This window comes from Sceloporus undulatus, chromosome 4 (assembly GCF_019175285.1).
Source record: "Sceloporus undulatus isolate JIND9_A2432 ecotype Alabama chromosome 4, SceUnd_v1.1, whole genome shotgun sequence".
In the NCBI taxonomy this organism is placed as follows: domain Eukaryota; kingdom Metazoa; phylum Chordata; class Lepidosauria; order Squamata; family Phrynosomatidae; genus Sceloporus; species Sceloporus undulatus.
This window is the reverse complement of record NC_056525.1, coordinates 150,285,534-150,311,844: the sequence shown is the minus strand read 5'-3', so window position 1 is coordinate 150,311,844 and position 26,311 is coordinate 150,285,534. Positions and strand designations below refer to the sequence as shown.

Genomic DNA, 26,311 nt, shown 5'->3' with positions numbered 1-26,311 from the left:
TGGGGTCACCATAAGTTGACAGGGGCAGGCAAAGTTGTCTGTTCTGGTGGTTTATAACTCCCATCAGACCTAGACAGCATAGCCTCTGATGAGAAGTTATGGGTGTAATAAAATCCAAAAACATCTAGAGGTTCACCGTTGTCCCCCTAAAACAAGAGTGTGTGACTGGGATTGAGGAGAGCACATTTCAAATGTTTACTCAAGTATAAAATTCAGTTGCTGAATTTGGGCCATATATTCTCTCTTTTATTTCTGCAGGGTTTTTGCACACAAAACAACAGGGAAAGGCCAAGAAATATTCCACCTTGAGTTTCTTGGAAGACAACAAGAGACAAACCAGTCTGGCTGAGTTGAGAAAGCTGACAGGTCAATGATCAAAGGAAGTGTCTTTTTTGGTGTTGTATGCACCTTAAAAATAACCATAGGTAAAGTAATAAATTCTTCTACTGAGCTCACAGCAAATCCTGCCCACAGCCACCAGGCTTCACTGCTGGACCACCTATTCTAGGTTTTGAATTGACCTTAGTGGCTCAGTTCTGCAGTACCTACCCAAATAACAGGTTTTTTAAAAATCACTAAATCATTTTCTTTCAATAAAAACTGTGGAATGGAGAATTAAGACTGAAAGTTTTTGCCAGGAGCTAAAATAGGCCTTTTGAAATGGCTTGTTATATAATCAAACAATTCATATGAACATTTGCAAGGATATTTTTAAAATCCACAGGTCTAGGTATTTATTTCAGCTTGTGATGTGGAAGTGTTGTTGTAGGATATCAAAATTCATAAAGACATGTGTCCTTGTAGTTATTTATTCACTCTATTTTCCTATATTATTCCTCTATTCTCAATTCTAATACAGAATGATGCTTAAAAAATGCAGTTCATTTGGGAAGCTAAACATCAGGCATACAAACAGGAAAAACCCACTGTAATATTGTTAAATAAGATAACATTAATAAAAAGATAGCATTGCTCATTCTAATGTAATTGATGGGTAAGTGTGCAGTTCTCCTTTATCCGTTGCAGCCAAAGAAACATTACAAATAACTGAGAGAAGCCTGGGAGGAATTTTAGTTTGTATTCCACACTTACATCACCTTCTTCCAAGGAAGAAGCAAAGGCAGAAGGGAACGTCCAGTTCTATAAAGGTTTAAAATAGGACCTATTTTTAAAAACATTTCTTTTTTTAAAAAAGTCCCAAGAGCTAGCACCATATTTGTGCCCATTGCCTACAACTTCTTTCTTTCTTGGAAACTGATTGTGGACTGGCAGCCAATATAGCTTATGGAGTAGTACTGGGTTAAACTACATTTATTAGCAATTCAGGGAATGTAGATACATCTATATCTGTATCTATATCAAATGTAATTTAGCCCAGTACTACTCCACAAACTATTGGCTGCCAGTCTTTAATCAATTTCCAAGAGAGAAAGAAGTTGTAGACAATGGACACAAATTTGGTGCTAGTTCTTGGCACATGGCAGAAAGGACTCCTACCAGTTCTGGATATTAGATAACTTAAGAAATATTGGTTTAGTCTGCATATGTTAAAACGATGATATCCTCAAGAATAACACCTCTACCAGTTTTCATACCAGTCCACTTCAGAGATATTCTCAGAAGGCAGACACAATGAAAGCAATTTTATACTTCATTTATGGCATTTACATCCCTTTTTTCCCTTCAGTTAGCTCTAAGTGGTGTGTATACACTGTTCTCCTCCACCTTTTATATAGTCACAAGACTGTGAGGTAGTTGAGGCCAAAAACTAACAATTGGCTGAAACAGGACTTGAACCTGGATTTTCCTAATTCTAATCCCAAACTGACCACAACAATGTAATGGCAGTTATTTATACACTACAGTGTTTTTGGTGTTCGACGATGACTCTGGAGAACAGGGTTTGAATCCCCTGTCACCCTTGAAAACCCACTAGGTGACCTTGAGCAAGTCTCAGCTTCACAAGATACTGGCAAACCACTTCTGAACAAATCTTGGTAAGAAAACTTCATGATAGGTTCACCTTAGGGATGCCATAATTTGGAAATGACTTGAGGGTGCCCACATCCACACACCCCTTTCCCCAAACTGGAAACTCAAAATGGCTTACAAAGTAGAGAGAATTATAAATAAAACTCCCAATAAATGTTTCTGCAGATTTACACAATTCAAAGAAAAATGAGATCTGCAGCCTGTTAAAATTGTGCATATTTAAATTACGCATATATTCCCTCTTGTTTTACGAGTCATAAAGATGAGCAAGTGGTCATTGCTAAAGCTCAGTCTCAAATACTGGAAAAAATTATTCAACCTCCTCTCTGGCCTCTGATGTTTCAGCAGAAAAAGCTCACTTATTTTATGGCATATTTTCATACTGTAAAAACTAGTTGTACTTTTTGAGAAGGGGAAAAATTGCATTTATCACATAATGTGATGCTCATCAGCCTTCCTAAAGCTACCAATGTCCTAATGGCAGTGTCAGAATTTGAAATTAGCTATCCAAGGTGCTGAACCATATTCTCAAAATATGTTCAGCACCTTGGATGGTTTGTTTAATGTTTAAACTAAAAAACAAAATGGAGACACCACTTCACTGAAGTTTGAACTGCAGCCTAATTGACAACCTACTTTTTCCTTGCTTAAGATGAGTCAGAGCTTTCTTGACACTTGTCTTTCCCCAGCAATGTCTTCCAGAGTTCTGCATGCATATCTCAAAATGGACTTTTAGAAAGGTAACCACTGTCAGCATTTTCCTCTTCCAAGGCAAGCTGAAAATGACAAAATAAAGGTCTGTGCTGGGTGGGTGGGAGGTGTTAGGTAAAATGACGTGACAAAGAAAGCCAAAGAAAGGATAAGAGACTGTTAGAGGACTGGAAGGGTCAAATGCAGAGCATGGGAAAATATTTTTTGGACAACTCCCAGAATTCATCAGCAAACTTGGCCAAGCTCTGATCAAATGGAAAACCAGTCAAATGACTACACTGTTGCAAGACACTTCATACCCAAGTATTCCTCAGAAAGCAGGCCGTAAAACATAAAAGGTTGCAAGCTATAAGTATCCTGCAGGTGATGAAAGGATTTCAAACATAAAGCACAATCAGAACAGTAAAATAAACTGAGATGGTGCAAAGCTAATATGCCGTAAGGGGAAGACAGAATGTGATTCATTGAGAAATTCCTCTATCATCTCCAGATCATCCTCTATATAAATTCCAGAGTAGATTTACTGTTTGACTGACACTGCAGGTACTTACCTACCCTGAAACCCTGACATGACAAAAGGGGCAAAAGTCCTGTAAGGGAAATTGTAATTATGCTGCACGTATTTTCAGATTGTACATACAATACATATCCATACATGTTTGTGAGAATCTCTGTACCTATGTTCATTGCTGATTTGTACCCTGGTTTAGGAATCCTCTTAAATCCAGAGTACAGATTCAGGGCACATCTGTACATAAGCAGAAAGAACAGACGTACATTTGTGTGAAAAACACATGTTCATGACTCCTGTACCTTTAATGGTTATGTAGAAGTGAGGATTTCAACAGGTGTGGCTTGTCATGCAACCAGGTAACAAGCAACACCTGCTGAAATTCCCTCTTCTGCATAACCATATGGTAAAGATATGAAGATATCTGAAGTTTTCAGTTTGGCAAACCTAGTTAATAACCTCAACACAGCCTTCATCGAGCAGCAAGTCTGAGGCCAGAGAGTGGTAACAGGAGACAGCCCTGAAACCCTACATTTAAATTTACAGAAATCCCTCAAATTATTTCATTCTACTGTTGGTTAATCAAAAAATATTGAAGGCTGAAACAGCAACGTAAATACAGAAAATCCTGTATGAACCCAAGTACATGTGAATAATCGTATCATAGAATCATAGAACCGTAGAGTTGGAAGAGATCACAAGGGCCAGCCAGTCCAACCCTCTGCCATGCAGGAAATCCAAATCAAAGCATCCCTGACAGATGGCCATCCAGCCTCTGTTTAAAGACCTCCAAAGGAGGAGACTCCACCACACTTCGAGGGAGTTTATTCCACTGTCGAACAGCCTTTACTGTCAGGAAATTCCTCCTATTGTTGAGGTGGAATCTCTTTCCCTGCAGCTTGAATCCATTGTTCCGGGTCCTGTTCTCTGGAGCAGCAGAAAACAAGCTTGCTCCCTCTTCAACGTGACATCCTTTCAAATATTTAAACAGGGCTATCATATCACCTCTTAATCTTCTTTTCTCCAGGGTAAACATCCCCAGCTCCCTAAGTCGTTCCTTATAGGGCATGGTTTCCAGACCCTTCACCATTTTAGTCGCCCTCCTTTGGACACCTGGGTTCAGATGAGCAATCTAGGTACTGTGTACATGTGTTGCATGTTACATTATGAAATACCCATGCAGAATTCAGCAATCTGTTGACTGCACCTGTACTGAATGTAATCTACGAATCTCTGCCTATCAACCTGAGTAGTGGCAAAAGGTCATGTTGAATGTTATAGAGATAGAGGCAAATTTAAACTATGGAGCAACAAGATCAGCACATAATGTACCTTTTTTAACAAACAAGAAGGGCTCTGATTGTCTAATCAACCATTGAAAGTGTTGTAGTGTCACCATGAAGAGCTGTAGCTACAATCATTTTAATTTACACATTATTAAAACAGGAATTTGGGAAGTTTCCACTAGGCTGCTTCAAGCTGAAAGCCAGTTAGCAATATGACTACTCCCAACCAAGAATTGTCTGTACAGTGAAAACAGTAAGAACTTCACACACACACACACACACACCACATACATCATTATTCATGGCCCATTGTTTGATGGTTTTTAAAAAAAATTAAATGTTATTAATAAACCAATATATATAATAACAAAACAATGAAAAAGGATAAAAGAACAAAATCACCACAGAGACTGAATATAAAAAGAAAATCACAACAAAAACAAAAATATATAGCCATTCACTACAATCCAAATTGTTTGATGTTTGAGCAGGAGAATTTCTCATCTGGCAGTAGTGGATTCCATCAATCCAATATGAAGGCCAATATACATTTCAACAATAGTCTGGTGACACCCTTCTTAATGAAAAGCAATTAAACACTAATTAATCATCCTTTCTTGCACTTCTGCTTTCATGTACCCCTCTAAAAGCAGTTTCTAATGCAAATGTTACAACACAAAGAATATTTGTATATACTTATATCCACACACATCTGATATATGGCCTTTCCTTTACAAGAAAGCTAGGCACATGAGGACATATATACATCTACCCATGTATTACCCACTTTTTCTATTACTCTGTACACCAAACAGATGAGCACATGTGTTAGTCTCTTCACCATCTATCCAAAATTCCAAGTCTGTAACGTGGTCCTAAGCAGAATAATATTAAACATAAAAAGCAAATAAAAGAACCCAGCAATGTAATAAACTCTGCAAACTGGCCTAGGGGGAGAATAAAGGAATATCAGAAGACAGAATAATAATGTTCTCACAGAAGTCTTCCATCTAACGTGTACATTCTGTTAAAAATGCCACATCAACTTTGTAAATGCCAGATAAAATGACAGTCCTAAGAGATAATTGCATTATGACAAAGCTCCCCCTTCTTTCCTTCTCACTGTAACAACAAAGCTAATTGTTCATCTGAGAAAAGAGGTGCAACCTGCAGGAAACACCCACTATGGCATAATAATTCTTCCTAATGCAGACTCAAACCTGGATTACCCAAGAGCTTTAGCAGATTTTATGCCTTGCCTTAAGGCTTCTCTAACAGGATAAGTGAAAAAGCATATAACTTATTTAGGCCTTTTATCCATGACAGGCAGAAAGTCTAAAAAGTGTCAACACCCCACAACACTGTAAACAGAAGGTGGGTTTCATTTATGTGAATATCCAGATTTGTGCCACCCCTCTGGATCAGCAAGACTGGGAAGGACCTCTCTGTGTATAAGTATTTGGGGGTGCTGGAGCTGCTGATGCTGTTTAGTTGGCTAACCAGTCCTGGCATTTGGGACTGGGCTCCTGCCTATGCCAGTGAATCCCCACAGCTATTTTCTTGATCAGATGCCATTTTAATTTCTCTCTGTATCTGCCATTTTAACTTCTGTATTATGTTTCCCATGAAATGTTCTGGGACACTGTGGAAAATAAATACCTTACAGCAAAACTAGATCAGTGGCTTAGTGGCAGGGGAAGAAATGAAGCAGCACCCTGAATGAGCACTGACAATGAGCCTAATACTGTACCAGTCTGAGGATACTGTATGGTGACATTGGGATTGGGTGTGACTCAGTTCAGAGCAGCACCATATTAATAATGCTATTTCCTATGTTTCAGCATTTTAAAATGACCTTCTCTCATGCTTAAAAACTAGCATGAGGAGCAGTACACATTTAAAGAGCCAAGTATGTAGTTCTCTCAGGATTTGGGAGCTAACTAGCAAGAGGTGTAACTGCTTTCTTTTAGGGGGAAAATCCTTGCAAATTACCTCTTCCCAAGGGGTCCATGTCAGTTTATAATACCCTTATTTTTTCTTTGCAAAAGCCTTATTAAGTAGGTTAGTAGGTGACACAAATGGATCAGGATCACTGCATAAATTTCAAAGCAGTGTTAGGTCCTGAACCTTAAGCTGAAATACTATACTATGGCCCCATACAGACAGGCCAAAATAAAGCTGCTTCAGGTCACTTTGGAGGTATGCTGTTTAAATGATGCATGCGTCCTAAGAGTCCAGAAGCTGCACCAAAGCTGTGCTCCAGTCCTTAGGACTGTGGCATGGCTTTGGCATGGCTTCTGGCCTCTTAGGACGCATGCATAATTTAAACAGCATACCTCCAAAGTGACCTGAAGCAGCTTTATTTTGGCCTGTCTGTATGGGGCCTAATTTACAGTGCAGTCCTAACTTAAGGATGTGCCAGCTGTATGAAGTTAGGAAAAGGAAGAAGCCTCTTGTGTCAGCTGAACTGGCTTTCTGCCATTTGAAGTACTTACAGGCCAGCATAACATCTGCTCTGCCAGCCAATCTCAACCAGCAAAGTCTAAACTGTGGTGAAGAGGTAGAGCGAGGGAATATTCAACGTTATTCCACATATCTTCCACCAAACCTTCCCAAATTAGGGAGATAGCCACAATGCTGGCACAAGGTTAGGCCAAAGCAAGGCTAGTATCAGTACATTTAGAAGAAGAGATATTTGGATTTAGTTAAGTTTTACCTGGACATTTGTCAGCTCAGCCAGCTCTTTGCAACCCTGACCATTTAGGATTGCACTCTTACAAGAAACTGAGCCCACTGAACTGAATGAGTATTGCATGTGAACAGACAACATGGTTAACACTGTCTCTCAATATCCAAACAGAATGCACAGAAGAAAGATAGACAATTACCCGTTTTATCCATTGCTTTCTGATTTTATAGATCACATTTATTTACTAAGTTATAGTCCTGGACTAAGGTATAGTCCTCAGCAATCCTTGCTTTCCACCTTTTACAAAATCCTGTATTTCAAGGAATATTACAAATAGAACTCCATCTTCATTTTTACTAAAAATAAGAAAGCTTATTTAAAAGCAAATTAACACCTGAATGTTACAAGGCACATTTTGGCATGGCATTTTACCACCTTTGTTGCACATTTCTCAATAATGGCAATTCTTTATTAGATGAAATCCATGTATACAATACAAATACAAGATCACATAAACCTAATAATGAACTCAATTGTGGACAATTTATTTTTTAAAAAAGAAAGGCCACATCTTAATCCTTTAAAGAAATTAATCACTGTTTTTGTTGCCAAAGAGTGCTCCATAAATTTAAACTTTTGTATATCGGATGGGACTTGAAGTGATCTAGAAACAGAGCCAGTTAAAATATAGTCATCCCTTGGTATCCACTGGGTTTTGGTTCCAGGACCCTCATGGATACCAAAATTTGTGGATGTTCAAGTTTCATGAAATACAACGACACAGTAAAATGGCATCCTATGGTTTGCTTTTTGGAATTTGAATATTTTAAAAATATTTTCAAGCCATGAATACTTCAATCAGTGGATACAAAGGGCCGAGTATACACTGAAAGAGAGCCTGGGGAAAGGATCTGTGCTACCTTTTGGTTTAAGAGGATACCCTTTTTTGATAAAAGAATATGAAATTGGAATATTGGTGAATCATAAGCACCACTTTAACTATATACCTGGTAAGAAAAAGATATTTCTTCTGACAGTACAAGAGAGGAGCACATTAACAGAAAATGGCTAAGCTAGTTATTTAGGAGCCAAGTCCAGACTCCAGAGGCATTCCCAGAGAATCAATAATCAGGTCTGGTGATGTTATACACACAGACTGACTATATGGAAAGCTTATCAATCTTGTATATGTGTATGTGTTTTTAAAATAGTTCCTCCCTTTCCAAAACAAGGTACACACACAGGGTACAGCAAAACTTCACAGGCCTGTGCAGAGAACAGAGTTGACTGGCTTGGTCAAAGTTGGAGCAGCATGGAGGCTAAGGGCTGTCATAGCACTGGGACAGTGGTCCCACTCAGGGAGTCCTGAGGACTGCTGCACTGGTGTGGAACTACTTACACAAGGACATAGCAGAGACCTTGTTACACATGCCCAGCCAACTGTGTGACAGACAGTGTTGCTAGCACAGTGCCTCAACAGGTTTATGTCCAGGATCTCTTAATAGTCGAGCCACAATTCATCTATGTAAAACAAGTAAACGTACTTGCACTAAAGAATGTATTTGCTTTGATGGATCAGAGCTGCTTAGTCCAGCAGCGACTCCAGGAAACAGTGTGCATTCAGTGAATGTGAAAAATGGCTAACAGTCCCCAACCTAATTTCAACACATTCCTACTACAGGAAAATAAGAAGGGGAGGGAAAGAAGTCTGAATACTATGATGGGTATCAGATGATGGATATGGGTTGTTTTTTAATTGTCAGATGGATTACCCATCAAGATCTCTGTTCCCTCACAAAACCCACTGGACTGGGCAAATCAATATGTTCACCTAGCCTATAACACAAAAACATCCAGTAAAAGGACAACTAACTGAACAATAGCAGTCATGCAATCTTCCTTTTAAGATTCTGCAAATGGATGAGAAGATACAAGTGGTATGGATACAATGGTTCACTAGCAGCTGAAACAGATGACTTGCTACGTAGGAACTGCTTGTATGGACGCCATATTGAGCAGATCACCTGAGCCAGTCATATGATTGAATAATAGAATCTGAAGTGGCATATGAAGTTTGTGCAGACATTTCAAAGAGACATAGACAGCAGTATCCAAAGTACCCTTATAATTTCTATGGTCCACTCAGAGGAAGTGAGGAAACCTACACTGTTGGTTCTCTTTCAAAAGTAAAGCATTTTAAGATTCAAAGAGGACACTTAACCCAGTCTTCCTCACTCTGGAAACCTCCAGTTGTGTTGTACCACACATCCTTCTAGCCTCCCAAACAGCATAGCTGGCAGGGTGATTATGAGAGATATAGTCCAATACTTGTAGAGAGCAACAAACTAGGAAAGGTGACCGCATAATCCATGCCACATACAAGAGTGTGGTGTATGACACATACACCAGTGCCACTAACTCTCTCAATGTTAGTAGAATGCAATTTCTCCCTTCCCCATCTATGCTAGCTAGGGTTGAGGGAGTTGCAGCAGAACAACATCTGGGGCAGGCCACACATTCCCCACACAACCCAAAGAGAATGAGAGAGCACCAGTCAAATTTGTGTGCACCAGTAATCCAGATCCAGATTAGCACTATTTTTTAAAGAGTAGCAATTAAAAAATAAGCCATGGCTGGGAAAGATAGTAGCCCTGGAGCATTTAATATAGTTCCCATGCACACTGCTTTACAGGTGTATGTGCCAACAATCAAAATATTTACACTATAGTGTCATACCTCTTAAGTTAACTTCAGCAACAGTTCCCATATTAGGAGGAAGTGCTTCTCTGTTGCTATTCCGAAGTGTATTAAGTATTCCCACTCCTACCTAAACCCCGCTGGAAAGGCGTCTGTTCCTTAACCCTTTTACTAGACTTCTGCCAATTCTTACTTTTAAAAAAAAGGTACTGACAAGTTTCATTTGAACAGCATTAATGTGCATAACTTATACTGGGAACAGAAACTGAAATGTCAATTTTGTGAAAGAGAGAACATACATACACATAGGCCTGACAGCAACTTGTATCCTGCTGTCTCAACAAGGTTCTTAAGTGAAACTCACAGGCTATAATTCCCAAATGCAAAGTTTTTGAAACAATTCTGCAAACATTGTTAATATGACAGTACTGTAAAAGTAAAAGGTCAGCAATCCACATTGCACTATCAAAACTCGATGCACACCTTATTTATGCATTCTTTTCTCCACCCCAGAACGTCTTTTTTTTTTTTTTTTTTTTTTTTTTGGTCTGCAAGGATCTCTTTGGCTTGTTATTTAAAAAGTCTACTCTCACTTGTGGGAAATTAGTTATGAGACAGGCCTCAGGCAATTCCCACAATACAGGTATTCAGCACTCCCTGTTTTGCCTCAAACACACCAAAGGATGAAACTTGCAACCCATGTTGATTTTCCTCCAATCTGTTAGGAAATCCCATGCGACAGAGCAGAATGTCAGTAAAGTACTGTACATAGTAAATAAAGCATGCTCACCATGGAATCTGAAATGTGTACAACAAATGGGTAGACATTACAGGTTATATGTTCCTTGTATGTCCCATACTGAATTTGTTATTTGCTGCCTCTTTCAAGATACAATCCCAGAAAGCCTCAAAGCTACAGGTCCTTGTAGGAGAAACAGAAGGGAATGCTTTATGTTTGGCTGCAGAAGCTAGTTGGAGTCTGCATCATCTCCCTCAGAGACCAGGACAATCTGGGACCTATTAGGTTAAGTTATTCTGTGTGAGTTCTTAATGTCAGATGAAATTCCAGGAGGTTTTCATAAATAATGTTTAGTTCGAGACATCTGTGTACAGTGCTGTTTATCATACTGAAGAGAGCCACTGTTGTTCATAAAGCTAAAAACCCAGGTCACAGGATTAGTAAACATATGTTTCAACTAAGAAGATAACTCGATCAGCAGCTACTTGGATGAAACCATAAGAGTACAATTTAGGACTACAGATGAGAAAGCCCAGGGGAAAAAAATCAGAAAAAAAGTCTTGCAGTAGAGTCTCGATTATCCGTCCTTCGGTCATCCGACGTTCAGGATGATCCGATGTCACGGCTGCTTGGGGGCATGGCTATAGGCATTTCTGTGCCCCCAGACGTGCCCCCACACATGGCGCCGCGACGGGCAAGGAGAGAAGGGCGAATGAAGCCTCGCCCCAAAACACAGCCCCAAGTGCGGTAGTGGCGAGCAGGACGAGTACCTCCAGGTTCGCAATTCATAGTGATTTTAAGGTTTTTCTTGGACCATCCAGATTATCCAACATTTTCAGCTATCCGACTATCAGCCCGCCTGTTTATGTCAGATAATCAAGACTCTGCTGTATTGCTTTTCCAGTGGAAAATTGGGATATGTTAGGAAAGATTGCCGGGGGGGGGGGGGGGGGGGGGGGGTTCCAGTGAAATATATATTCTTTTGGAATAAGTGAAATTCTTCTTGAGAGAAGGCTCTAATTACTCCAAATGGCAAGAATGGCAAAGTATGGAGATCTATATATAAGACAGTCTGCATCAGGGGTGGACAAACCTCAGAGCCTGGAGGGCTGCACCACCCGTTTTTGGCTTATCTGGAGCTTTTGAGGCCTGCAGTGCATTCTGGCTAATCAGAAGTGACAGTGTGTCAGTGTGACACTTCCAGTCATATATCAGGCCATTCTGGGATGGGGCTGCAGCCTGCTTCAGGGTGGGGAGGTCTCCAAAACATCATTTTACACTCTCACAAATGCTTTTTAACATTTTTTTTCAGACAAGAAATGACTTTTTAAGTTCAGTTTTTGATGCTCTATAGCAGACACCTTGCAGGTGATTGATGAGGTCCCAAAGCAGCCTATGGGTGTCATGATTTTCACCTTGCTCTACACAAATAGAGAATGATTATTTCTTTAAATACATTGAACATATATGGTGCTTGCATGTAGAGGGGGATATTTTTTGATCATGATGATCACTGTGGAGTTCAACATTGCGTTACATTTTATATCCAATTATGCAGCTAGCCAAACTTTTTAACTACGATGTCAAGATAATAAAATTCATATTGTTTTATTATAAAATTTGTGGTTTCTATTTCCTTTTCCCCTCCTTCTCAGATGGCAAAAACTAAGCTATACATGCTTGGTTACCACAGAGTGAAGCAGTCTGTAGCTCTCTGTCTAGTATAGGGTTAATTCACAACTTTGCTTGTATAAAATTAAGGGTTTTATATTTTCAGATTTCATAAATATGTCCAGTTGTATCACTTCACACATTAACCAAGTAAGACCAATGCTATTTTCAGTATAGCCTGCCCATATAAGGCAGCAGGGAATGGGCGAATACGGGTTGAGTTTCCTTTGTCCGGAATTCCAAAATCTAGAACACTCCAAAAGCTAAAGTTGTCCACATGGGCTGCTGATATAGCGACACCTTTGCTTTCTGATGATTCTATATACAAAAACCTTTAGGTTTATTGCATAGGCCCTGGAACAGACCTGGCGCGTTACAAAAGGGGATGGGATGGAAAAGGAAGTATAGGATGCAGTTTACCACACAGGAGAATGCCGCTGTCACCGCCGGAAGTTCCCATTCCGTTCTGGATGCGTCCCCCAGGAGGTGATTTTCAGGAACACTTCTAAACAGTTCCTGAAAATTGCATCCAGAACGGAATGGGAACTTCTGGTGCTGGTGGCATTCTCCTGTACGGTAAATTTTGTCCTACGCCACCTTCCGTTCCCATCCTGCCCTCTTTTGAACACGCCAGGCCCATTCCATGGGCCTGTGTGATAAATTATTTTGTTTCAAGCACAAAATCCAAAAAATATTATGTATAAAATTACTTAAAGGCTATGTGTATAATGTGTATACAAAACATAAATGAATTTTATGTTTAGACTTGGATCCCATCTTCAAGGTATCTCATTATGTACAGTGGGACCTTGGTATCCGCACATGGAAAGCTGCTCGTTGTCCCCAACAGTGGTGCGTGCATGTGGACAAGCCACCATTACAGACAGCCCCCATTGCCCCCAGTGGCAGTGCATACATGCAGCTGTATCACCATTAGGGAAAATGAGACTTCACATGAATAGCAGGCTGAGGGCAGCGGGGGAAGAAGTCCACCACCGAATCAGCCAGCTGCACTCACCTGTTGAACCAGAAGGCTCAGAGGGAGTGAAGAGGGACCCTGGCGCTGGCCTCAGGCTCCAAGCCACCACAGAGCCCTTGGGGGCTGAGCTCAGCCTGGATGCTCATCTCCTCCTAATCTTCCTCTGAGGCCAGGTGTGGGGTCCTCTCGGGTGGGTCCAGCTGCTTCTCTGGGGGGAATCCCATGGCCCTCTGCATCCTTCTTCTCCCCCGCCCTTCCTTTGGGCCTGTCTGGCTGAGTCAGTGCCATCCTGGCACCCAAAGCCCACGTCACTGCTCTCACTGCCAATGGGCAGCAGGGGCCTCCTCCACCTCCGCCTCCTTCACTGATGTCCCGTTTGTCCCTAATAGCGGTGCGGCCACATGCATCACCATCACGTGGTCAGGACTTGAGTCCCCACAGGTTTGTTATCCATGTGGAGAGTGTCCGAATAGATCCTCCATGGATAACAAGGCCCCACTGTATATGGAAATATCCAAAATCTGGAGGAAAAAAATCTGAAATCCAAGCACTTCTGGTCCCAAGAACTCAGGTAAGGAGACTCAATCTTATAGTAGCTAAATCATGTGGCAGCATGTTGGTGACCATGAGTTACAGAATCAGGTAGGTATTCATTCATACTGCCAGGGAACTTAAAACAAATGTCCCCAGACAAACAGTACATGGAAAAGCAGAGAAAGAAATTGAAGTACAGAGAAATAAGTATTTAAATAAAAAGAATGGTAGAGAAACAAAAGCAGAGAAAATTGCATTCTTTCTATTCTAATATTTGTACCATTCCTCCTTCTCCCAGACCACCTGTGTCCCAACTAGTCTTCCTGAAGAATACTCTTAGAAGTTAAATATATGAACTGTCACTTTACTGTCTGCAAAGCTGTCTTTATTTTATATTCCTGCATAATTAACAACTCTTTGTAGTGGCTTCTGACTGCATACATGCACACCTATTCTTTTTTTGTAGTTCTTTGCAATCATTAGAAAAAATCTCAAAGAAATAAAAAAATAAAAAGAAATACACATTTGTATTATTCATATTTTTTTATCCTTCTCTTTAAAAGTACAAAATCCATGTCATTGCCACAGGGTAATAATAATAATAATAAGATGAAGAAACACAACATAAGCCAGTTGTTTTTTCAGAACTTCCCACCCTCAGGGAACCTTTTCCTCAGTTATTCATCTGCCAACATTGGGCATCTGCCATGATGAGCAACAGAATTGCTGTGCACTGCAAAGAATCCTGGCAATGCACACCAAGTTCATTCTGGGTTTTAAACCAGGCATGCCTGTTATAGTTATGACTGTAGAAACAGAACTGCTCCCTAGATTCTTCTGTGGCTGCACATCTCAGGGAAAAATGGTAATAGCAGGCAAATTGTTTTGGAGAGTAGGAGCTCTGGAATAAAATGTTTCCAACTCCTGCAATTTCCTACCTCAGTAAAAACCCAATGTTACAGGAATCGTGTAATTTGTTTTAACTACAGACAAGTCAAGGGACTTTGATGCTTCTCAACAGGGCTAATTTTTAAGGTGCACATGAGCATAAACTTTAAACTCAAGCTTAGAAATGGTGCTAACATTGCTCAGAATAATGTATCTCATTTCAGAAAACAAGATCTAATGCCAACACTCACCATCTGAATTGGTTTGTTGTGCAAGTCTCTCTCCGTTACCAGTTTCTCTTGGTCAGTGACATAGAGGCCTTTTTGTGCCAGGGCCTGGATAACAGCATCGTGGCCAAGAAGTGGTTTAGCAGCATCACTCTTCAGAATAAGACTCCCAGCACGACAGTAGAGTTCAGCAGATAGCAGCAAATTAACAACAGGAGGTTTAATATGTTCCTGGTCATATTGATCTGTATAAAATGGTTCTCGAAGCTCCTCGGGTACATTTTCTACAAAGTGAAAAAGACAAACACCTTGAATTTTGTTTTTTAAAAACAGTCTAATTGCTAGGAAAAGTACTTAGACAATGTTTAAAAGGCATCATAACACACAAGAACAGTACTGTACTACAACTATCACGATGGAGAAGTGCAGTTTTCTAGACTCTATAATTTTAATGAAGGGGAACATTCAGCTGAGAAGAGTAGCTTTCACTTCTCATCTTGCAAAACTTGACAAGGACTAACTTTGTACTGAGAGGGACGACAATGCTTCCTTTGATTTTTATTTGTGTAGTAGCCTATAATTTGCAGCAAATGGAATATTTTAAATTGGGCTAGTGACAAATCAAATATTTTGCACACAGACTCAGAACTGCTTTTTAGTAGTTTGGGATCAGCATGCAAATGTAGTCACCAGTAAATGTGGTCCTCATGTAAATTAGCTTCACTTTATAACGAGTTTACCATGTAATACCCCTTGTAATCTGCCACATCTGGAGGGCCCCAGGTTGAAGAATGCTTCCATAATGTGGTTGGGGATTTATTTATTTTTTAAAGCAAGTTATAGTGAAGCACATCGTCACTGCCCTTCAAAGGTGAGAAATTCAATCCTGATTGAAGCCTAGTTCTAACTCAGATGGTAAACGTGTGTCTGGGCTATGCAGTTTCAGACTGCAGCTGTGACTTGGATGATTTTAACATTGGCATTCCAGTTTTTTAAAAAATCTCACAAATAGGAAATTTGTCAAAAGAGAAAGGATTTAGTATTCCTGAAAATGATAAATTTTTTTTATACAGGTATAGGGTATAGCTCTAGACACAGATTTGCCATAAGTAAGGAAAGCCAGAGGGCAGCACAAATGTTTGGCATCATACTGATTTGTTAAGTCTTATGATTTGGTAATTTCAGTTGATTACTGTTGGGAGATAGAGCAGCCTAACCCAAATTATCTTGGAGTCCAAACAACAAATGATGAACACTGTGTAAATTTACAGCGCTTTATAAATAAAGGTTAATAATAATAATTAATAATAATAATAACAACACAGATCCATATCCAGGACTTCCCCCAGGGGCTGGCTTTTAAGATCAAGGAAGTAGTGCTGGGAATGTTGAAACCTTTCTCAGCATACCTTTTCCCCAGCAAAATAGCCCTCAAACCTGCTATTACATGAAGGAAATTGCATAGGACAAAAATGAGTTAATGACAGACAATATCCTGTTCCATTGCCTCTTCCCTGATCTTCAAAGTAGCTGCAAAAGACTGTCAATTGGTTTTGGGGTTCTTTTTTGGTGGTGGTGGTGGTGGTTAAAAATATGAAACATGTTTTTTTGTTTCATATCAGGCAGATGTTCAGAACTAACAAAGGAACTGTAAAGTATTGCGTGACTTATGAGAAATATCCTTTGACTTTTCAGACACTAGTTCTAACAGAATCCTATCATTTTTATTATAGTGGCAACTTTTGGTTTTTAATGCATTTGCCTTACAAAGCACAATTATAAAAGGTAAAAATATTCCTAACTGCGTCTGTTTATTATTCATAACACCATTATTGTACCTTCTGGAAATGCCAAGATGGGATTAGGCTTCCCATTTATGAGTGACTCCACTATAGTTAACAATGGGTTTTGGAATAAACTGATAGAAGACTTCCATTGTAAACAGGTATCGTACAAGTTAAAATCTTGTTGTCATCGGCAGGGCTACCTTGTCAATATATAGAGCAAGGGGTTAATATTTGGACTCTAAGACTTACTGCAGGCTACACCAATCCTCCAAAACAGATTCAGAAGTGTCCAGAAGCCCACTTCCCCAAGGCACAGTTCTAAAGAGACTTTGTGCTCCAGGTGGCTTCCATAAGCATGAATTCTAATTTTTCCACCATGATGCCTACTCCTGACTTACAGAGTTGCTTACTGTATATTCTCGAGTATAAGTCGACCTCATATATAAGTCTTCTGACAAGACAGAGAGTCAGTTCCTGGTATCCTATCAGAGCTTGGCAAAGTCCCCTCTTCTACAGAAATTCCCCAAATGCCATGGACATTGGGCTCTGGTATGGGATGTCCAAGGTGCATTCCTACAAGAGCAGGCCCAGTACATGACAGTACTGAGAAATTGACATTAGCCGAGAAAAGAGCATTTGACCACAAGTGCCAGTGAAACCTTAGCAACAGAAGAGACTAACAAAAGTATTTTCTTCTATTATCCAATACAGTGGTAGGCAACCTGATGTTGTCCAGATGTGTTGGGCTATACTCATTAGCTCCAGCTACATGGCCAATTGTCAAAGAATGTACATTTTTGTAGTCCAAAACTGCAGGAGGGTAGAAGGTGATGTATACCTGACTTAATGTGTCAATACTTAAAGGAATATATAAAAAGATTATGGAGTATGTGATAAGCAAACTGCTAAGCATCATGCAAGTTTTTAAAAATGTAGGGAAATCTGCCCAAACCTATAGGCCATAAAACTTGATAGTTGCAAAAACACATTTTACATGAGATTTTGACATATCCACTAAAGGAAAGAAATACAATGTAATGTAAAACCTATTGCTCTCTACTCCAAATATGATTTGTTTTTCTGCCAACAGTTTTGCATCCCATGCTGGCTGATGGAAGGTAAACAAACACACCCCAAAGGTAGCATGTTGAATGATGATGCACTTGAGTACAGCATTGTTAGGTGAGTTAGTGATCACGTAAGGGAAAATGTTATTGTAAATTACTTGTACATGCAGTTGATGGGGACAATAATACCAAAGAATGCAGAGAAATTCTTGGAGTGTTTGCATAGACTGAATGGCTGCTGCAGGAAATAAGTCAAAGGTATTTGAAAGACAAGTTTATTTTGCCATTAATAAAACTTTTTTTAAGAACAGCTGTTCTCAGACGTTGGGTCCTCCAGATGTTTTAGACTCCAACTCCCAGAAGCCATCATGTCTAATGATCAGGGAACCTGGGAGATGAAGTCCAAAATATCTGGCAAGTGGAATATTGAAAACCACTCTGTTACGAGAAAGTTGGATGAAGAAATTTATTCAACAAGTTCATTTTGAAAACTGTGTAAGTACTGAAAATATAAGTGTCTGCATCAAATGCAGTGCCTGCACCATAGCTGTTATACAGCTTTCATTCTGTAGATGCTGACAACTGAGCTAAGGAAGAGAAAACAGGAAAGCAGTTAGATAGGCGAGCAGCTAAGGTCTACATCAAGGTTTTGTTCATTACTGGAATCCAAGTTCAATGACCAAGGTGATGGGGAGGCAAGAGAAAGTTCTGTTTCCCTAATTATAAAGTCAGGCTCACTTTGAAATCCGGAGATAAACTTAAAAGCAGGTTATATATAGAAAATATAGAAAATAGAACTGCCTTTGCAATCTTGCTGTGCCTGCTTTGTACACAGGTTCTAAAAAATTCTAGCTCTGCTTTTATTTAAAGATACAAAAATATGTTCCTGCATTTGATTTATGGCGTGTTTGTGGGGGTGGAAAGCCCTGTGTGACTGCATTTAAAATAGGTGGTTACACAAAATCTTATTTTCCGCTTGGTTGCCTCTTTACATAAACAGATGGGCACAAGCTGAGAGTAAAAGAAGAATGGCCATGATTTGCCCAAAGCTGGTCTCCATCTATAAAGACACTGAAGAAAAATCAATATGCAGTACAAATTTTACTATGTCAATCACGATCTTTGAAAATACAGAACACAGCTTTAGGCCATTTCATTATACCAGGGGTGGGGAAGTTATGGTGTGCCAGATGTTCTTAGATTGTAACTCCCACCATTCACACCATGTTGGCTGGGAGGTGGGGGTCCAACTACCTCTGAAATGTCAGATTTTCTCCAACCCTTCTTTATGCAGTATACCAGATCTGACTCTATACATAAGATTTTTTCCCTGAAAGCAAAAGAGAAGCTAAGACAAAACAAGAACAAGAGATCTGGGTTGTTGTTTTGTTTTTTTTACCATTAGTGGACTTTATTTCATTCTTGCTAGTTTTAAGTAAAGGAGGTTAAAAAAAAGTCACATTGCAATGAACAATGTTCTGAGATAAATTATGAAGGTTTGCATACATTTCTTTCGTAACATATAACTTCATTTGGAGGGGGGTCACTTCACTCCCCTAAAATGCATCAGAATACAGCTTAGGGTATGTCAGGGCATTTTGTTTTCTTCTGTTTCAAGAAGGTATACTTGTTTTTAAAAAGTTTTGCAAAAATACAGATCCCTTGACCTACACTGTTTTGCAGAAGTATTCACCTTATTTTGACTTTTTATTGCTACCCAATAGATTTATTTATTAAAATGGATTTACTTAGAATTATTACCACTAGATGTACACCAGATACTCAACACTGTGAAGGCGCAACATATTTTTATTATGGCATAAAAGGTAAATAAACTGAATGAAATGGATACTTGTGATTTGCAAACACATTCATCCCCTGGCTGTGACATGCCTGAATAATGTTTAGTGCATACCACTGTCTCCAGACGTCACAGAAGTAGATGAAAATGATGAATTGATGAAAAATGCTTCAATTACTTTTAATGTCATTAAATTCTGTACAGCTGCATGTACTATTCCCCCCACCCTGGCATGTAATCTATTTTATTACTTTTCTTCTTTATTTTAGTTAATGTTCTTGTATGCTTTTTTAAATAGTGCTGGTCATAGTGCATAACAATGCACTGATTGATGAAGGGAATCCACTTGTATGTACAGTAATTCCAGCACCATATAATCTCAGATTAAATATATTAGTTAAATAAATTTATATCCTATCTTTATACCAACATGGCTCCAGAACAGAAATGTGTTTATTTCTCAAGGGCCACAAAGTTTGTTAGGAGAGTATATCAAGAATAAACAGCATAATGAAGATCAAACAGCTATCAAAACAAGCTAAAGACAAATCTGTGAAGAAGCACCAATCAGGGCTGAGTTATAAAACAGCATCCCAAGCTATGAACTTTATCTTGTTCATTGATTTGGCTGACAAGGGGAATCTTCGGAGGGCAAACATCAGAAAAGCAACCAAGAGGCCAATGATAACTCTGAAGGAGCTGCATAGATCCATGGGATGATTCGAACCCAGACGCTCCACCATCCTTGGCTTTAGGGAAAAGTAGTGAGCAAACAGCCACTGCAGAAAACAACCCACATCAAGATGTAAAAAGAAGGCAGGAGACTTAGCAAACATGTAGGAAAATATTCTGTGGTCCGAAGGGACCATGATGGAACTTTTTGGCCTTGTCACAGAATTCAATGCATGGCACAAAGCAAAGAGCACTCATTGCCCTAAGAATACCATCACTATAGTGAAGCATTGTCATGGCAGCACTATGTTGTGGGATGCTATTTCTCAGCAGGTACTGACAAACTGGTCAGGACTGAGGGCAAAATGGATGGAGCAAAAGATAGGGAAATTTTTGGAGGAAATCCCGTTTTAGTCTGAAAGGGATCCTAAATATAAAGCCAACATAACATTGGGATGGGTGAAAAAACAAGAACTTCCTTTTTGGGAAACTGGGTAGTTTTTAATGTTAAACTGTGCTCCCCTCCCCAGCAGCCTATTAGAAGATAAACTGCTGCTCCTGAAGGCTTTTAGGAAATTTATTCAAACATTTTTGATGTTTAATCTTTTTTTAAGGGGTTGATCACTATTTTTATGATGGGGGGAGGGAACAGGTTTTGGGTTTTTTAATTGTAATTTTTAATTGTTTGATGTTTTATTTATACTGTTGGAATCCACATTGATTCCTTTGTGATAAAGCGGAATACAAATTGTTGTTGTTGTTGTTGTTGTTGCCAGAAAAGGACAGTTCAGAGCATGTAGAGGAGTTGAGGGCCAAAAGATAGTCTTGCAAGGAGCAAAATGTAAGGGACCGTATTCTCCCAATTTTAGGAGACAGGTGAGATACAAATTAATAATAATACTAATATTACTAATAATTATATAGTAATGTAGCCCTGAGACTAAAGTTTGGCCATACCTTCTCTATACTTCCTAGGTTTTCTAAATAAACTTGTGACTCTACCATCCAATGTTACGTCTTTCTTGAGAAATGAATAGCCGTTTTACATTGCAGACTACTTTCTTCAGTGTCTGCTGAATCCAAGCAGTTTAAAGAAAATATGAGAGTTAAACACATGCCCTTGTTTATACAGACAGGTTTAGAAACAGGAAACTCCATCTGGATTTAAATTTTCTCTTTTGCAGAAGATATTCTAAAAGTAATCCCATTTTGGTAGATTAAGTTGCTACAATTCAAGGATTTGGCTGGCAAGGGGTATTAATGAGCTAAAATCACTATTAACCCTCTCCAAAAAAATCAATTAGCAGAATACTACAGCAGCTTACTCTTACTAATGCAATAGAAGTAATAAAAAGAAAATGTACTAACATAAAACACAAATGCTAAAAGTGAAAGAATGTTACTGTTGCCTAACCATTTGCATTAGGAGATGAAAATGAAGTTTACTTACAATCTTAAAAAGTAACAAGGGAATATGGAAATATGGAAAATTATCTTGTCCAAATTTAATGTCCCTGATCTACTGCCAATAAAAGTATTAGTTTGCGTACGAACACATAAAATAAAAATGTTTCCACTACAGCTCAAACAATAGATTTCAGTACTTTTCAATACTAAATAGAGCACACAGGAATGGGATTACTGCAGGAGCTGCACTGCGCTTCTACACACTTCAGTCCCAAGCACCTCAGATGAAGTTCAGTCTCTCTCTTCCTCCCAAGTATAGTCCTGAATGGGATGAAATATTATTTCTGCAGAAATGAAGCACATCTGAGGTGTCTGAGGTACCCTCATAACACCACATAAAGATCTTCAAAGTTTTCTGTATCTTGAAGTAAACCAAAGATACCTTTCACAGTGATTATGAGTCTTTTCAAGTTCTCTCAAACATGCTTTCGTCAGCTCCAAGCTTCTCTTGACTTGTTGGATGTTATCTGGTAAATTTATATGCCACCATATAAATGTGGCTTCAAGATGGTATACACAGCTCTCCCCCTTCTCATTTTATCTTCACAATAAACAAGAAGGACAGGCAAAGAGAGAACGAAAGAAAGAAAGAAAGAAAGAAAGAAAGAAAGAAAGAAAGAACCATATATATTCATGTATAAGGTGACCTCATGTATAAGTCAAGGGCAGTTTTTGAGGCCAAAATCATGGATTTTGATATGACCCGTGGATAAGTCAAAGGCATGTTACAAAAGATCTAAAGGGGGAAACAAAGCACCACTTCCCGCTCTACATCTCTCTCTCTGAACCTCTCTCAAGGGTCACAGTATCAGCAGGGGGAAACAAGTCTGGGTGCATACACACACACACACACACCTCTTTGCATCAGCATTTCCAGACTCAAGGCTTGCAGAAAAAAAAGACACCGGCCTTGCCTTTAACCCCATCATTTCCAGACCCATTGCTTCCATGGAAAAAAAAGGAGGACCCCAGCTTTGCCTTTAACCCCAGCATTTCCAGACCCATGGCTTGGAGGGAAAAAGGAGGACTCCAGGCTTGCCTTTAACCCCAGCATTTCCAGACCCATGGTTTGCAAAACAGGGTCCAAGCCTGGGCATGCTCCCTCTCTCTGCATCCTTCTCCCTTCCCTCAGTAGCTGCTTGTTAGCTCCAGCTGCGAGGGAGGGCTGAAGGATCACACACACACACACACACACTAGAGGAGAGAGGAGAGGCTGCCGGCACTGGGACTCAAATGGGGACTATTTACTTGGCTACAGAGGAAGGTGGGCACTTTTTTAAAATGAACTTTATCAGCTGTAGTAACCTATTGACCCTTCCATAAGTCAATCCTTGATTTTGGAGTCCATTTTGGGGCATACATTTCTCGACTTATAGTTGAGTATATACGGTAAGTGTGGGGGAGACATTGACTACCGGTAGTTCAAAGTCAACCAATGAGTGTAATAATTCTGGGTGCATCTATGCTACACAATTATGCTTCATCCCACTTTAACTGTTATTGCTCCATCCTATGGAATCTTGAGGTCTATAGTTTTGTTGAAGTATTTAGAATTCTCTGCTGGAGAGATCTACTACTCATTTACAAAGAATTCAGGATCTCAACAAACTGCAAATCCCAGGATTCTGTAGGATGGTGCTGTGACAATATTAACTGTGTAGTACAGTCACATCTCTAGTGAGTATCTGAATCTGGATCTCCCAAATTTCACTCCAACATTCGAAATAGTATACCACACTCATTCTCACACTGATTTGGCACAACTCTGAAGTCAAATACAACTCAAACGATAAATTTCTTAGCTCCAAACACTGGAATGCTAGGGCTCATAGTTAGGGTGGCACACTCATCTAAACCAATCTAGGGAATACAACTGTAGACATTTGGTACCTTATTCACACACTGTATTGAGAACTGCTTGCATTGGTTTCTCCTGAACCTGAACCCTATCAATTTAATTGGGATGTCCTTCAAATCCTTTTATATGAGGTGAGAGAATTTAAAGGTTTATGAAATGATCACTGTAGCCCTCCTTCCAGCACACTTTTTTGTGTGCTGAAGTCTCAATAACTTTAGCTTTTCATTATGTGAAAGATGCTTCAGCTCTTTGATCATTTTAGTATTTCTTTCTGGTATTCTGACAGATCAGCACTATTACTTTTGAATTGAAAGGCAGTTAGTGATTTGGGATTAAGAAATAAATAATCTGATGCTCCAGTGGACAAGTCTCAAATCACTCTTTGAAATGTAAGCAAAAAAAAGGAACTCTTGATTCATGATGCTATGGATATTTTATACTTAAATTTTTGAATGATTTATGCTTTCATAGGAACAGTGATTGTGCACTGTAGATTTTATTTTGAAATATCATTTTACCAAAATTTTAAGAATTATTCTGCATTTATGAACCAGGAAATTGAGGGTCTTGCTTCAATTTCACACAAAAAAGGTAATGTTTTAACTAAATGAATGCTCTGTTGGTTTCCTGTCTGTTCCAAAAAATATCTTGAAACCTGACTGTAAAGCTGATGTGCAGTTTTAACTGGCTATTTGTGTGTGCTGTTTTGCACTAAGTATAATGTTGCTTTAAGATTATCAACTCAAGTGAGTAGGGAGGAAGGAGAGAACATCAGGAAGTAATTTGTGTTCCATTTTCAGAAAGCACTGGCCACAAAGAGGCTGAACTCTTCATTATAGTAGCGTGGCCTGATCCTATGCCTTCCTAAAGATGCTTGAAGTACAAGTAAAGATTTTTCAGTGTGACAAGGATGGCTGGAAGCTTCCATGTCACTGGTGTGGAAATCCATTTTGGTTTTAACTCCAGACACTGAATGAAATATTGGGGGTGGGGGAGGATAGTGTTCAGCACCCTGGATAGCCTCTTTAACTTCTGAAATAGGACCCAGTGCAGAAAAAAGCAGATAAGAAGGAAAATCAACTCATTTGAAATATGGTGCTGAAGAAGAGTGTTAAGGATACCCCCAGACAGCCAAAAACACAAACAAATGGGTCCTTGAGCAGATCAAGCCTGAAATCTCCCTGGAAGCCAAAATGATCACATTGGGGTTGTCGCGCTTTGGCCACATCATGAGAAGACATGACTCATTAGAAAAGACACTAATGTTAGGAAAGGTGGAGGGTAGTAGAAAGAGAGGTAGACCAGATGGATAGATTCAATCAAGGAAGTAATGAGCCTGAATTTGCAGGACCTAAGCAGAGAATTGGAGGACAGGGGTTTTTGGAGATGTTTCATCCACAGGATTGCTATGAATTAGGGTCAACTCGAGGGCAGTTAACAGCAGCAGCAGCAGAGTCAGCAAGCACATGCCTGACACAGAAGCTGCTACAGTTACTGCAATGTGCTGTGCTACACAATGAGGACAAAGATGGTCTGATTTGCTGCCTATTTCTTGAGGCATGGTGTCTACTGGCTTGCTTAGTGGGTCCCATGCTGACATATAGGCAACCTTCTGCCATTCCCTGCCTCATCTCTGCAACCTTAAGTAGCATTCCTTTCTCAGAACAACACACTACTAAGGGCTCCCATTCACCTATGCTCTACAGAGGACAAAACATTCCCAATGCAAGATGTAATAGAAGTCTCTCTACCTCATGCTGCTGGCACAGAAACAATATTTTATGTAGAATGCTGCTTGCAATATAAGCAATAGTTTTAACATCCTGTTTTCCCACAGCACAATATTTGGCATAACCATAAAAACATGAAATATAATCTTGACAGACATAATGGAAGAAAGTGCCGAAGGACTTCAGAGTAAGAGAACAGTCCAGACTTGTGTCACTGCCACAGAAAAGGCACCATCTCTCATAGGGACTTAGCAAAGTCTCCAAAGACTGCATAGAGAGCAAGCCCTCTGATTTTAATTCTAGGGAAGGCCTATATGGGACCAAGCAATCCCTAAACACTAAAGTTAGATAGAAAATGAGCTGACATATATAGCCATTGTTGGAATGAGTTGAATCAGCTCAGAAATGGAAAAAACTGTTTATTTTTAAAAGAGTAAACAAAATACTTTCTTTTAGAGAAACAAATTTGCATAGGGCACATTTCAGGTGATGGAGAAGGAACAAGATGATTGTTCCACAGCACTAGTTGACATCCACTAACATGACACTGGATTAAAATCACAGTGTACTTTGCAACGTTGGCAGGATCTCTAAGTTCAATTACATTATGCAAATGGAATTCAAATAATAAAGCAATTGTTAAATATAAGTAGAAATGCAACTCACTCAGCAGACAAATAGATGAAATGACAATTTTTAGCATATTCACACAATGAAAATATGTCCCCCCTTTTTTTTTAAAGTCTCAATTGTCCAGTTAAATGAGGGATGGGCAACTTTCAGTGTTTCTTAGCTGCAGCTCCCATGGTCCTTTACCAATGGCTATGCTGAGTAGGAGCCGTGGGACAAAAAAGGCTGGCGGGCTACATCTGCCCAGCCCTGAACTAAATGAACAAGGATCTGAACTTACAATGAATATGGAGTCAACAAGGAATGCACTGTACCAAATGCTTTTGCCCTTTAACCTCTAATGTGGCCCTGCTGCAAGGCCTATTACTAGATCTC

General features: G+C 39.4%; 1 protein-coding gene across 4 annotated transcripts in view; it reads right to left on the bottom strand.

Moving 5' to 3' along the window:
• The window catches only part of CAMSAP2 (calmodulin regulated spectrin associated protein family member 2), a 104,212-nt gene that overhangs the window by 65,198 nt on the left and 12,703 nt on the right, over nt 1–26,311 (bottom strand). For all 4 annotated transcript variants that reach the window (XM_042465156.1, XM_042465158.1, XM_042465157.1 and 1 more), the window contains exon 2: nt 14,949–15,208. In XM_042465156.1, the coding sequence (XP_042321090.1) occupies nt 14,949–15,208 (260 nt within the window). The remainder of the gene's footprint in view (nt 1–14,948; nt 15,209–26,311) is intronic.